Raw genomic sequence first — 14,061 nt, 5'->3', positions numbered from 1 at the left:
TGTACAAAGTATACAGACTTTCTTTTCCCTCATTAGCTAAAATGTTCAACTAGATCCAGAAATAAGAGAAAGGAAACTCAGGCATATTTTGGGAAAAAGGAATCTAATCAATATCCATTAATCTAGTCAATGTCCATTTTGAACATGGATAAATATAACATTATATAAAGAAATACAAAATATTTTCTCATATTATATACTAAGGATATAACTCCAAGGGCCTACTAAATTCCAGGACTTGAACATATGTTGCTTCATTTAATCTCTCAAACAGAGCATCTATTCCTCCTAAAGTGATGAGTTTAAACCATTTGTAATAATGCCGTCTTCCTTGCTAGTGACTTGTGTAGTGCTGCGGTGATGATGAAATACTAGAAGCATAAAGAAATGTAAGGAAAGTGTGGGGTAGGTTTTTATGAGTGTTTTCTTAGTCCTAAGAAAAAGATACAAAAAGTGATGGCCTACTTTTCTCCCATCTCAGACCTGGCATAGCTAAGTTTGATAACTGAAATGGCCACAGCCCCTTACAACTCTAAGAAGGCCAGACTGAGGGCAGAGCCACCCACAGCAATAACAAGGAAACAGACTTGGCTGACATTTTTAAGCTGCCGACTCAACCTAAACCAGACGCAGCCCTATTTCTGGACTTCATGTTCTAGAAGTTACATTTTCTTATTGCTTAAGCCCATTGGAGTAAGGTATTCGGCTACTTTTAGGATGCTAAGAACATTTCTAATTCATCTAGGTAGGTATTATTCTTATTTTTCAAATAAGAAAACTGAATTTCCTAAAGGTTAAGTAATTTGCCTAAGATCACACTGTTTCCAAGTACTGAGTCAACATTTATTTCATGCCGGTCTCCCAAAAGTCCAGGCCTCCTCAACAAAACAGTACAGATATTCCTAGAAATGTTTGTTCCTAGAAATTCCAGGAAAGTGAGCCTAGGATGTAGTAAAAACAACACTGGATCTGAAAAAATTGTACTTGAAATTTTATTAATCACAAAACATCAAGAAATTCACTTAAGTTCTTTGAGTTTCACTTGCCTTAGTTGTAAAATGGAAAGAAAAATGTCAGCCTTGCCTACTTTACAAGGTGTGTTAAGCCTCCAGTGGTTAATAACATATACAAAAACCTTATGTGAACTCTAATGTTTAAGCGATTGATTATTATTTCTACCTATTGAATAAATACTGCATATATCAAAACGTTCTAAGTCATTCTACATATGAATTCAGCATAACTTCTTTGTGGTTATTTCTTTTTCAGATTAGGTTAAAAAAGAAGTTGTAGAGATAATCTTGACAATGAACCTTCCATGACCTCCAAGTCATGGGCCATAATATTGCCTTGGGTCATTCCATTTCAGTCTGTCACTTCAGAAACTCCGTGGGTTTTGTTTTCTGCGTTACTTTGGTTTTTTGTTTTTTTAGGATGTAAGTCTAGGCTCTTGGGTCACAATATTTCCTTTGAAAGCTGGCTATCCTCCCAGCTTCACTCTCTTGCCTCGCTCTTTTTTTTCCTTTTTTTTTGGCTGCACCTTGCAGCATGTGGGATCTTAGTTCCCCTACAGGGGATCGAACCCATGCCCCCTGCAGTGGAAGCTGAGTTCTAACCACTGGACCGCCAGGAAAGTCCCGACCTTGCTCTTGATTCTATAGTAGCCCCAAACATCCTCAAACCAGCACTTGTGACAGGTACCACTGCTGCTTTCTTTAACTTATATTTAACTTTATATTGACAAGCCATGATAAAAAAAAGCTACAACCGTTTAATAACTAAAAGTCAAACTCAGTTTAGTTACCTAAAGATCAAAGAGGTATTTTTCATACCTTAACTTGGATTATAGAAACTTACATACAGAAAAATATTAGCATTATTTTAGCCATCCGCAAGAGCTTCAGTGACCAAAAATAACTAAGGAAGTGACAATGAAAAACATCAAATGTTAGAGAACTACTCTTTTTTTATACTTAAATCAGCAGGATGTGTTCCTTTAAACCACTCACCCTCTGTCCCAGATAAGCTTCAACAAGTAAAGTTTGTTCTACAACATATTACTATTCTCCAAACTTAAAAAAAATCTAAACCATAAACTTTTTTCTTATTTTGTATTTTTGCATTCTGAATCCCAAGTAAACCTCTCAGAAAATAGACCTGCATTAGAAGATCTCCCAAAAAGTAAAAAAGTGCCCTGATAATAGTACTCATACCAAACACAATGAATGCTCAGAGGAGTGTCAAGCTTTCTCCCTGTGGTGTAAGTCAGGAACAGTAAACTCATTACAGATGTTAAAAAGGGAAATTTCGGGACTTCCCTGGTGGCGCAGTGGTTGGGGGTCTGCCCGCCAATGCAGGGGACACGGGTTCGAGCCCTGGTCTGGGAAGATCCCACATGCCGCGGAGAAACTAAGCCCGTGCACCACAACTGCCAAGCCTGCACTCTAGAGCCCACGATCCACAACTACTGAGCCCACACACCACATCTGCTGAGGCCTGCGTGCTCTAGAACCCGTGCTCCGCAACAAGAGAAGCCACCATAATGGGAAGCCCGCGCACCACAACGAAGAGTAGCCCCCACTTGCTGCAACTAGAGAAAGCCCGCACTCAGCAACAAAGACCCAACACTGCCAAAAATAATAAATAAATTTTTTTAAAAAAAGAAGGGAAACTTCAAGAAAGAGTTCTATGTGCCATTGTAATCCCAACTGCTTGGGCCTCTTTTTCTATTGAGCTGAAGCTCTTATCCTAAACTTCCCATGCTCAGTAGATGACTGTCCATTCAAGCCAACAGAAAATGATTCAGGCTATGGAAACTGTCCATGGAAAGAAGCTTTAGGGACTGACTGCCTGCCACTCACTCCTTATCTCATCGCGGCACTTGACGAGTGAAAGTTCAGAGGATTATGGGTCAAAAAAGGTCAGTTGCAACAACTCTCTGGGACTCAGGAAATGCATAATCCTGGTAAGTCTGGCCAGATGCCTAATAACCTCGGTAATGCCCTCTTAGGTCAGCACCTTGACAACGTGCTTTGACTTCTCAGCTCTCACAGAAAGGGAGGTTACAGATGATGCCAACACACCAACACGAATGAGTGTGTCTGCAGGACTGTGGGAGTTGGATTGAAACACTAAGAAATACTGAAGTGGCTTTACAAGTGTGAGGGCATGAAAAAACACCCATTTTAAAATAGGGGGGAATTGTTCTTAACAACCTGTAGGACAAATGGGTATGATGATAATATGGCAGATTATAGACAGATAATCTACAGTAGAAGTGACATTCTTATATTACTCGATAAATCAGTGAGTGACACACCCAGGTCAACTCCTAAGGCTCTTCCCATGAAAAGGCTTTGAGTTCTAACTGCTTTCACTGTTCTTACTAGAAAATTAATGAGGGCTTCCCTGGTGGTGCAGTGGTTGAGAGTCCGCCTGCCAATGCAGGGGACACAGGTTCGAGCCCTGGTCCAGGAGGATCCCACGTGCCGCGGAGCAGCAGTGCGCCACAACTACTGAGCCTGCGGTCTAGAACCTGGGTGCCACAACTACTAAGCCCACGTGCCTAGAGCCCGGCTCTGCGGCGAGAGAGGCCACCACAATGAGACACCCGCGCACCGCAGTGGGGGGTGACTCCCTGCTCGCTGCAACTAGATAAAGCCCGCACAGCAACAAAGACCCAACACAGCCAAATATAAATAAATAAAATAAATTTAAAAAAAAAGAAAATTAATGAATAGCTTAAAATGAAATAATAAAAAACTGACATCTTCAATTTGACCTGAAAACTTTGAACACAAAGATCTTTTGAGAGAGAGTTAATGTAGTTAATGTTCCTCAGCTAAATGGGAACCATTGAAAAGGAGCCAGAACTGGGAAGTATAGAAAGTTAAAACAAAAACACAACCAGAAAAAAAAACTTGTGTTCCTTTATTGAACTTTATGTGACCTTGAAAGCTCTCAGTAGTCTAAACTGTTTGGTTTTTCAAATGGGGAAACACTTCTATTTTATTCCTGTGCACGATGCACATTAACTTCATAAGATGTTTTCCATTTGAATCTGCTGACCATGAAAATCAGGCTTTTAAAAATTACCTATGCATTTCATTATCACTGCCAAATCAAAGCATTTATACCAGCACAGTGCTTCCAAATATCAGATTCTAATTCTCCTACAATTAAGAATCTTCTAAAAGTGGAAATCTTCTGGTAACAGAAAGGTTGCATAGTTACATTTCTCTTTTATAACATCAGGGAAAAAATTGGTTAAGAGAAATGGTAAAACTCTCTGAATTGCAGTAACAATTTATAATACAAATTTAAAAGTCCAAACCAAAGCCGTCAATGAAAATCTAGGAAGTTTTCCTCCCTTATTATAACCTATTATCCCAATTTCAGGCCACCATTAAACTGTTAAGGTGATACAAGATTTTGAAACGTTAAGATTTCTGTTTCACAATTTTAAAAAAGTTATGCTCTCATAACACCTGAACTAAGTCAACTTCCTTTTTTTTTAATTGAAGTATAGTTGATTTACAATGTTGTGTTAATTTCTGCTGTACAGAAAAGTAATTCAGTTATACATGTATATATATGTTCTTTTTTATATTCTTTTCCATTATGATTTATCATACGATATTGAATATAGTTCCCTGTGCTACACAGTAGGACCTTGTTGTTTATCCATTCCATATATAATTACATCTGCTAACCCCAAACATCAAATACATCCCTTCCCCAACCCCCTCCCCCTTGGCAACCACAAGTCAGTTCTCTACATCTGTGAGTCTGTTTCTGTTTTGTAGATGGGTACCTGTGTGTCATGCTTTACATTCCACGTATAAATGATATCATATGGTGTTTGTCTCTTTCTGTAAGTCAACCTCCTTTAATATTTTTTTTAAATCAGGCACTCTTTGGGGAACATTTTAGAAATACTAAAAAGTACAGAAGGATAATATAAGCAACACTTCCCACTGATATACCCACCACTCAACTTAAGAAATAAAATGTTTAAATATTCTTGCAGCTGCATATGAAGCATTTCACGATCCCTTTTTACTCCTTCCCCACTGGTAACTGTTCTACTGAATTGGGAATTTATGATGTGTCTCTACTTTTACTATATGTGTATGACTGTTTTTAAAGTTTCTATAGACGAAATCATACTCTGTGTATCCTGCCATTTGGTTATTTTGCTCAACTCTTTTAAGATTTTTTTTTTTTTATGTTTTAACTTTTATGTAGAGAAACTTCAAGAATTTCTCTAGGGTATAAACTAGGAATAGATCTGCTGGATCTAGGGAAGGTTAACTGTCAACTTTCCTTGATAATACCAAAATCTTTAAGTAGTCATAAGATTTTCTACCACAACCAGCAGTGGACTAGGACTCCCATTTCTCAAACATCCTTGCCAACAACTGACAATGTCAAATTCATAAATTTTTGTTAATCTTCATAGTGTAAAATGGTATGTCTGTTTTAGCTTGTAGGTAGAGCATTTTTTGTATTTTTTAAAAATATGTTTGTTGGCCATTTGTGATTCCTCTTTTGTGAGTGATCTGTTCTTCTCCTATGCCCATTTTTAATCTTTTTTCTTTCTTTCTTAAGTATTTTTAGGAGTTATTTATATATATTGAATATAAATCCCATATTGGTTACATGCATTGCTCTCTGCCTGTGGTTTATTTTTTTACTTTGTTGATGATATCTTTTCTACATATTCATAAATACTTTTACCATTTTCAGTGCTCTACATGCCTTCTAACAGATCCATGTTTCCATCTGGTATCACTTCCCTTCAACCTAAAGATTTTCCTTTAACATTTTTTGTAGTAAAGGTCTGTTGGCAACAAATTATCTCAGTTTTTTATTTATCAAGAAATATCCTTATTTCACCCTCACTTTTGAAAGACAATATCACTGGGTAGAGAAATCTTGGTTGACCGTTTTCTGCTTTAAGTACTTTAAAGATGTTATTCCATTGTCTTTGGCTTCCTTCTGATTAAAAGTCAGAACTCACTCTTTCCCTTGAATATAATGTATCTTTTTTCCTGGCTGCATTTATGATATGTTCTTTAATTTTGTTTTACAGGAATCTGACTATGAGGTGCTGAGGAATGGATTTCTTTGTATTTACCCTGCTTGGGTTTTTGCTGAGCTTCCTAGATCTGTGGGCTGTTTTTGTTTGTTTGTTTGTTTGCTTGATCAGATTTGGTTAATATTTGGTCACTAATTCTTCAAATATTTTTCCTGATATATCATCTCTCTTCTCTACTTCTCAGACTCCAATAACGTATGTTAGACTGCTCAATGCTATTCCACAGGTCACTGAGACCATTAATTTCTTTCTCAATCTTTTTCTTTTCTCTGTTTCAGTTTGAATGATTTCTAATCACCTGTTTTCAAGTTTATTGATCCTTTCTTGTATTGTGTCCTATTTATTAATCCCATTAGATGGAATTTTGACTTTGAATACTATATTTTCAGTTCTAGAATTTCCATTTGGTTCTTCTCCAGTTTACATTTATCTCCTATTAATTCTTCATATTTTCACCCATAATATCCATCTTTTCCAGTAGTCTCTTCAACATATTTATCATTGTTATTTTAATATCCTTCTCTGCTAATTCCAAAATCTTTGTTGTCTGTGGGTCTACTTCTATTGACTGATTTTCTTTTTACTATGGATCATACTTTCCTATCTCTTCACAAATCTAGTAGCTTCTGATGGTGTAGTAGACATTTTGGATGATATGTTGTAGAGAGTTTGGATTCTGTTTTCTTCCTCTTAAGAGTGTTGAATTTTGTTCCAACACACAAATAAATCACTGGCAGTTCACCTTGTTCATGTGGAGTCTTGGTTTTAGGTTTTATTAGGGTGGCTCTGTTTTGGTTTTCCTCTTAATTTTCCTTAGTCCTGGGATGTAGTTTTTTTATTCTGAAGTCTTGGACCTTCTGGAGTTTCAGTGGAAAGCTCAAACTGTTTACCCAAGCCCCTTTGACTTGGTGAGGTTCAAACTCCAAACTCTGTCTCTCCTGCATTACACAACTGCTGAAATCTCTGTTCAGCTCCAGCCTTCTGGCTGCTATTTTCCACTGGACTCCTTTGAGTTTTACCCACATGTGCACATGTCAGGGGTCAGCCAAGAATGGAAGGGCAGTTTATACTTATATTTTGGGCTCTCTCTGTGGCTCCTTCATTTAGGGGGTCTATCACTCAATTTCCAGGCACTCTGGCAGCCTCAGACTAACTCCTCCAACCAGTGAAACTATGATTTTCATCTTAAATTCTAACCGCCCTATCTAATCTAGTACCCTTCATCTAAAGATCTAAAACTCTTCAGTTTCTTAGTATCTTCAGTCACTCTTCGGTGCTTTCAAACTTTTTTTTAAGTGTTTTTACAATGTTTATAATTGTTATTGGCAGGACGATCAGTGCGATAGAACCTACTCTTTCCAAAAGACAGAACCTTGATGAGCAGATGCAAATTTTAGTGGACTCTAGTTTTCCCAATCTTTTATGGTTTATGGTATTAAAAATACCTTGTTTAAGAAATTCTTTCCTAACCCAAAGTCATAAATTCAGTTTGTATATTTTATTCTAAAAATATTTTTTCTAAAGGTTTTTTTTTAAAAAAATTTTGATCTTTAATTCACTTGGATTTTATTTTCTGTGCATGGGTTAGACTAGGGATTCATTTTTATTTTACAAGCAGATAAACAAATTTTCCCAGTACCATTCCTGAAGAGTCTATTCTTTCCACTCTGGCTCAGGAAGCATACCATGTCATAAATCTAGTCTCAAATCTATATATCTCAGTCTGTTCCAGCCTCTCTCTTTGGTTCCAGTGTTTTATTTGTCTATGCTTGCACTCATACTGCAACATCTTAATTATTACATTGTAGTAGTATGTCTTGTTATCTGGGAGAGCAAGTCCCTCTACCTTGTTCTCCAAAATTGCTTTGCCCATTCTTGGCTCTTTAGTTTTTCACATAAACTTTAGAATCAATTTGTTGAATTACATGAAAAGCCCTGCTGTGGAGAATTAACATCTTTAAAATATCAAGTCTTCTCATCCACAAACTTGGTATATATATATATAGATAGATAGATAGATATTTTTTTGCAGTACGCGGGCCTCTCACTGTTGTGGCCTCTCCCGCCGCGGAGCACAGGCTCCGGATGCGCAGGCTCAGCGGCCACGGCCCATGGGTCCAGCTGCTCCGCGGCATGTGGGATCCTTCCAGACCGGGGCACGAACCCATGTCCCCTGAATTGGCAGGCGGACTCTCAACCACTGTGCCACCAGGGAAGCCCAAACTTCGTATATTTTTCCACTCAGTTCTTCTTTCATGTCTCTTGAATTTTCCCCCAAATTTTATTTTTATTGTATTATACTTTAGAATATCTTTTAAAATTCTTTTTTCTTAAATCATTATCTTTTCAACTAATTTATCCCATTTTACTCTGCCTTATTAAATGAATTCCAACAAAATTATTTACTAAAGCTATAAATTGTGAGATTTATTTCATATACACAATCAAAAGGATAACAACAATAATTTAACACTCATCTGCAAACAAATTTTTATGTTATGGATTTATCAAGTATCTTATCCTGTGCACTTACCAAGAAGCTCCATGGTCTCTACTTTCAGAATCCATGAAATTAGAGTCCAAAAACATATCTTTGTAGATTCGACCAACGAGGCAATACATATCTGAAGCAACTTGCCCTTCACTTTGCACCAGGGGAATCATAATGTCAAGAGCTTTTGCTCTATCTCCAGGGAGATTTCTCCTAAGGTAGAGGAGGGAAACATCATTGTTTCAGTATAGATTACAGAAGCAGTTTAGGCCAGTTATCTTTTTAAAACTCTGTTTAATATATTGATTCACATTAGTGAAGTTTGGCAAGATAAAAACAACAATTATATTTTGAGAGTCTTCTGTAAATCTTTTTATCCTATTGCATGTCTACTGCGTTTAACAAGGATTTCTTTTGAGTTGCTTTTCTGCTAATGGTGATAGATTTGTGCTTATCCATCCATAGTCCTTCCAATTTCCCTGCAGTCTCTGTGCAAATTTAAGTTGATGCAGTGAGATTAGGAATGCAGTCTGTGGCCTTGAATGGGGTAGAGTCAAGGAATCCAAACAGAAACAAAACCCTGATGCTATAGGTTTCAATGGCTTTTACTCTGAAACACTGAGCAAACTAAGTCACAGACAATACCAACAATCCAACTTTAACCCAAGAGTCACTTATCTTCTACACGTGACCAACTGATTATCTAAGGAAGCTGCTTTATATAGCTCATTTTAAAATCAGCGAGTACATATAGATTGTTCTCAAAGATTAAAATTCTCTTAAGAATTATTTCTTGAACCTTGAAAGCATTGTGCGAAGTGAAGGAAGCCAGTCACAAAGACTACATGTGTATGAGCTCATCATATGAAATGTCCAGAGTAGGCAAATCTATGGAGACAGAAAGTAGATTTGTGGTTGCCTAGGTCTGGGGTATTTGAGAGGAAATGGGAGGGTGACTGCTAATGGGGAGGGGGTTTTTTTTGGTGGTGATACAAATGTTTTAAAAGTCTTGGTGTTCATGGTCACACAACTCTGTTAATACACTAAAATCCATTGAATCACAGTACACTTTAAATAAAATTGTATGGTATATGAATTATATTTCAATAAAACTGCTATATAAAAGGAGTTATTTGTATTCTCAACTACTATTTTAAATCCTTCTGTGCGTGAAATTCCTTTTTACACTTTGTACTAAATACCTTGAGTTTAGAATAATGCTGCATACAAATACATTTATCATTTCATTCTATTCTATTTTAGGAAAGACAGAGACAAACTATGGATAAAGGAAAATATAAGAGGCTCTATGGACTTTCATTTTTCATTTCAATATAGAATATATTTCATTCCATCTTTCATTTCATCTTTCAAAAAGGATTTATTTGAAAACCAGTTGGAACAGATAATCTCTGGAGGTTTCATCTCACTCTGCCAAATCTAAAGAAAAAGATGTTTAATAAACGGGGAGATAAAATAGACTTTCATTATACATATACTGATAAAGTTAGCAATTTCTAGAGTTTGGGTAGATAAAAAAGGAAACACACAATCTCTGGTTAAAGAGCATGCTGACTTTTCTTTGGAGACAAAGGCAGGAGAACCTAGTGATGAAGAACAGAAATACCAGCATCAGCTAGATCTGGGTTTGAGCCCCAGTTTTATGATATGCTTACTCCACCTCTTCAGTTTCCTCATCGGTAAACTAATTAAGCCTTCATGGCAAATGAATGATAGATGTGAGGTCCCCTCCCTTTTTCTTTTTATCATTCTCTCCAGTTGTAGTAATTACATACATATTCAACTCTCCGCCATGGCAGAGAACAGCACAACTAAGTTTTGGACAGTTCAGTGCTCTAGGCCTCTCTATGGCCAGCGCAGGGATGATCCTCCACGGTGACTCTGGGTAGAAAGTGGCACTGAGGCAGCTGCCAGCCATGATGCCAACAGAAGGCGTGGAGGCAGGACTGGAAGCAGCAGTGTTAGTCCTGGTCCTAGAAGATTCATGGACACATGACTTAAAATGTGGCCCACAGAGTTTTAATTATAATTAGGTTATGTTCAGGGCAATCCCAGTGAACATATTCTCTGGTTAGGAATATGTTCACCTAGATATAACTATCCCTACTCTAGTTACTTTTTGTGTAAATAATCATTTGGTGTTGAGTATATTTAAAGATAACATCATATCCATGGAATTTAAAAAATCCTAAAAAATATATAAATAGCAAATACAAATTTTGACAGAGAAGAAAAAGAATTTTTAGAATTTAAATATACAAGCATTGAGGGACATTTTTTTACTGACAAAAAAGTCAGAAAAGATCAGAATGCATGCTTCCTATATTTTACATGGTTGAAGTAGAAATATTAACATTAAATTCTAATAGGGAGTGGTTGCAAGGCTATAGCAAAAACATATCATAGAAAGAATATGGAGGTTAAAAAATAAAATGTTAGCACGTTGTGGATGGAAACTTTTTCTTCTTACCTATTCAGTGCAAATGCATAATGAAACTTCACATGGTGATGGGAGGCCAAATCAAAGGTTGGCAGCTTTTCTAAAGTTTCTACGAGCTTCACAATAGAATCATAGTCCTTTTAAACAAGAGGAGAATAACATAGAATTAAACCATTGGGAGAAAGTCCTGACAATGAAATGCCTTTGGCCAGCCAGCTACCTGAATCTGAGAAGGGCATTTAAAAAATGAACTAGAACCCACGGAATACTCTGAAGAATCTAAAACCAAGAAGAAACTGTTTGTTTGTTTGTTTAAATAAGGGGTTTGGATTATATAGATAAAACATTAGAAATATTGAGTTACCACATCTGATCTAAAAAACAATAAACCATCTAACATGGTAATGCTACATTGTCTAAATATGGGTGGTTTACTTCTCCCTGGAGCCAGATTCCTGGTATGCAGGGTCTTATCCATTACTTTCAGGGAAATAATTTCCAAAATATCAAGGACATGGAGCAACCAATTGAACTTCTGTGATAAGTAACAGAACTATTCCGTTTCAATACAAGTAAGCTCTCTAGTCATGGAATCCTAAGTGCCACACTTTTTCCACGTATGTGAATCTTTGTTGTCCACATGAAGCTTTACTCGGGCCTGAAAGGTTGGGAATAAGAAACCAGAAGTCGCTTAAAGTTTACTGTAAAACTCCAATAGCAAATCCCCAACTCAGAGAGGATTTCATTCTACTTACCATAATTTAAAAATTTTAAGACATCCCAAAAAAAATAATATTGCATGTTCATGCTTTACTTTATATATTTTTAAAGTTATTTTTATAATTAATCAATTGCACATTTCATACTTCTATCTAGTTAGGCCCAGCACTATTAATTTCAAGCAACACAAATTCCAAGAGTAAGAGAGATGTCTGGAAAGCTCTAAAAATTTCTGCTCTTTGCCAAAACAAAGCTTTCACTTATTGACTGATGGGTGTGCCGGAGGCTAATGGAATAGAACAGGCTGTCTGCAGATTAGCTATGCATGCAAATTTTTCTTTTTGTTCTTTTGGAGGAAAAAGTCAGACCTTTACCGTACAAGTCTTTCACAATCACTGATGGTTAACTTATATGAGTCTGTTTCATTTATCATAAAATCTCTGGATGGAAAGCTTAGGAGAGTCAATAAAAAATTACATGTAGTGACATGAATGACTTAATAGCTAACTAAAACTGGATATTAACACTCCCTCATTCTTCCAACGTGCTACATGACAAAGACGTGACTTTGAGCAGCTTCTCACCTGGATATCTCTGTAGGAAAGTAACAGATTTATGACAATATCTGCTGTCAGGACTTCAATATTATCCACTCGCTGTCGAATTCTTGCCAATTCAACTGCCAGTTCTTTACCAGTGTATAAGTTACGAGCTTTCCTGATATCATTGAGTATAGATTCCCGGAAATACTGGCTGGTGGGAAAACACACATTTTTTGGAGTTAATATTAGAAAGAATTTCAATGAAAAGCAATGATCTTATAAGGAAACGGATGACATCTGCAGCACTCGTACCTTTCAGTTCGTTAAGATGCACAGAATGAACACCTTATCTATCTGGTATTATTTAAAAACTGGGGCATCCTATTCTTTTACACTCTGCCTTGCTTCAGTAAGAATTAAAGGTAAAGACACTCCAAGATAATGAATTTTCCAAGACCCTGCAATGTACCACTTAAAATGCTAAAACTTTATTTTTCATTTTACTGTTTTGAGTAGAAATTGTTCTAAATAAATTAGGTGTGCCTGTGATTTGAACATAATATAACATTTTCCTTCTGATCCAGCATCCTCATTTATCAACCTAAATGATTGCTCTTAACTAAAATATAATAGTGCTTTCAGCAATTTTTAGAGAGTTCTTGTCCTTACACTAAAAGTCTCTGGACATTTATTCAGATAATATTTCTGTACTTTGAATATAGTTTTAGCTCTACCATTTCTACAACACAGTTAACAGTCTTTTTTTTTTTTTTTCTGATTTCAAGTTGTTCTCCTCTGAATAAAGTGGACAAAATACAAGAGGTGGACTAGGCAGCATCTATTTTATCCACTTAGAGGGTTTTATATATTTTTCCCTGGTTCTTGGTTGAGTACTGCATGTAAGAAACATCTGATAAGTTGCACAAATAAATGAAGTAGATGAACACTTCATTATCACCACCAAATAGCATTACTAAACTTTACCTGCAACTTGCTTGTGCCACCTTCAAAAGTTGAATGAAACGATCCACAAGAGGTAAGCAGATGGGTCCAAGGAGCAGCTCGAAGTTCGGCTGCATGAGCTCTGTCAAGCCCTTCATGAAGCTGCTATCACAGCAGTAGACCTTGTTATGTGGAGTTATCATGTAAGGAATAAATGTGTAGTTCCCAGTGCACATCTGTGGAAAGAGGAGGCGCCAGAAGGTGGTGAGCTGGCCTGCAGACTCCACACTGACGTAACCCTAAATCCTACTTTTAAATAATAATCCTGAATGTGAAGGTAAATTTTTAAAAACCTCATTTCCTATTTAATGACCTATGGAAACGGAAATCTCTTCCAATTTCTTTAATTCCTTACTTCAAATAATTAGGACTTTACAGATGATGAAAAAAAGCATGGCACAGTTTCTATCAATTGATTAAATATTTATTCACCATTTCTCATGGCTAAGGCAAAATGATATATGCTGTAGGTAAAACAGGGTAGCTTAAAACACAGCCTTTGGCGTTCAGGGAACTTAAACTTTAGTCAGAGAGACACAGCATAAATACATGGAAATGATAAGAGCTAACATTTCAGGGCTGCCCACGTGACAGCAATGTGTGAGTGATGCCGGAATAAACTGCTCACCTCCAGGCTGCTCTATCGCAGTCGTGGCTCCATTAGTGTCCCAGTTACTAAATCTAGAGACCCTGAAGTTATCCTTGATGCTTCCATTTCCTTCCATAGCCTATCAAAGTTCTGTCT

At 36.7% G+C, this 14,061-nt stretch overlaps 1 protein-coding gene across 4 annotated transcripts in view; it reads right to left on the bottom strand.

Annotated features, from left to right (window-relative positions):
- Positions 1–14,061, bottom strand: part of MAP3K5 (mitogen-activated protein kinase kinase kinase 5) — a 212,996-nt gene that overhangs the window by 111,553 nt on the left and 87,382 nt on the right. For all 4 annotated transcript variants that reach the window (XM_027085523.1, XM_027085499.1, XM_027085508.1 and 1 more), the window contains exons 4-7: positions 13,299–13,492; positions 12,357–12,525; positions 11,083–11,189; positions 8,634–8,804 (exon numbers count right to left, since the gene is read on the bottom strand). In XM_027085523.1, coding sequence (XP_026941324.1) covers positions 8,634–8,804; positions 11,083–11,189; positions 12,357–12,525; positions 13,299–13,492 — 641 coding nt within the window. The remainder of the gene's footprint in view (positions 1–8,633; positions 8,805–11,082; positions 11,190–12,356; positions 12,526–13,298; positions 13,493–14,061) is intronic.

The sequence above is a fragment of the Aethalodelphis obliquidens genome, unplaced genomic scaffold, assembly GCF_003676395.1.
Source record: "Aethalodelphis obliquidens isolate GAN/ISIS:26980383/991018 unplaced genomic scaffold, ASM367639v1 scaffold3, whole genome shotgun sequence".
In the NCBI taxonomy this organism is placed as follows: domain Eukaryota; kingdom Metazoa; phylum Chordata; class Mammalia; order Artiodactyla; family Delphinidae; genus Aethalodelphis; species Aethalodelphis obliquidens.
The sequence above is the reverse complement of the archived record's forward strand: the minus strand, read 5'-3'. Positions and strand labels throughout refer to the sequence as shown.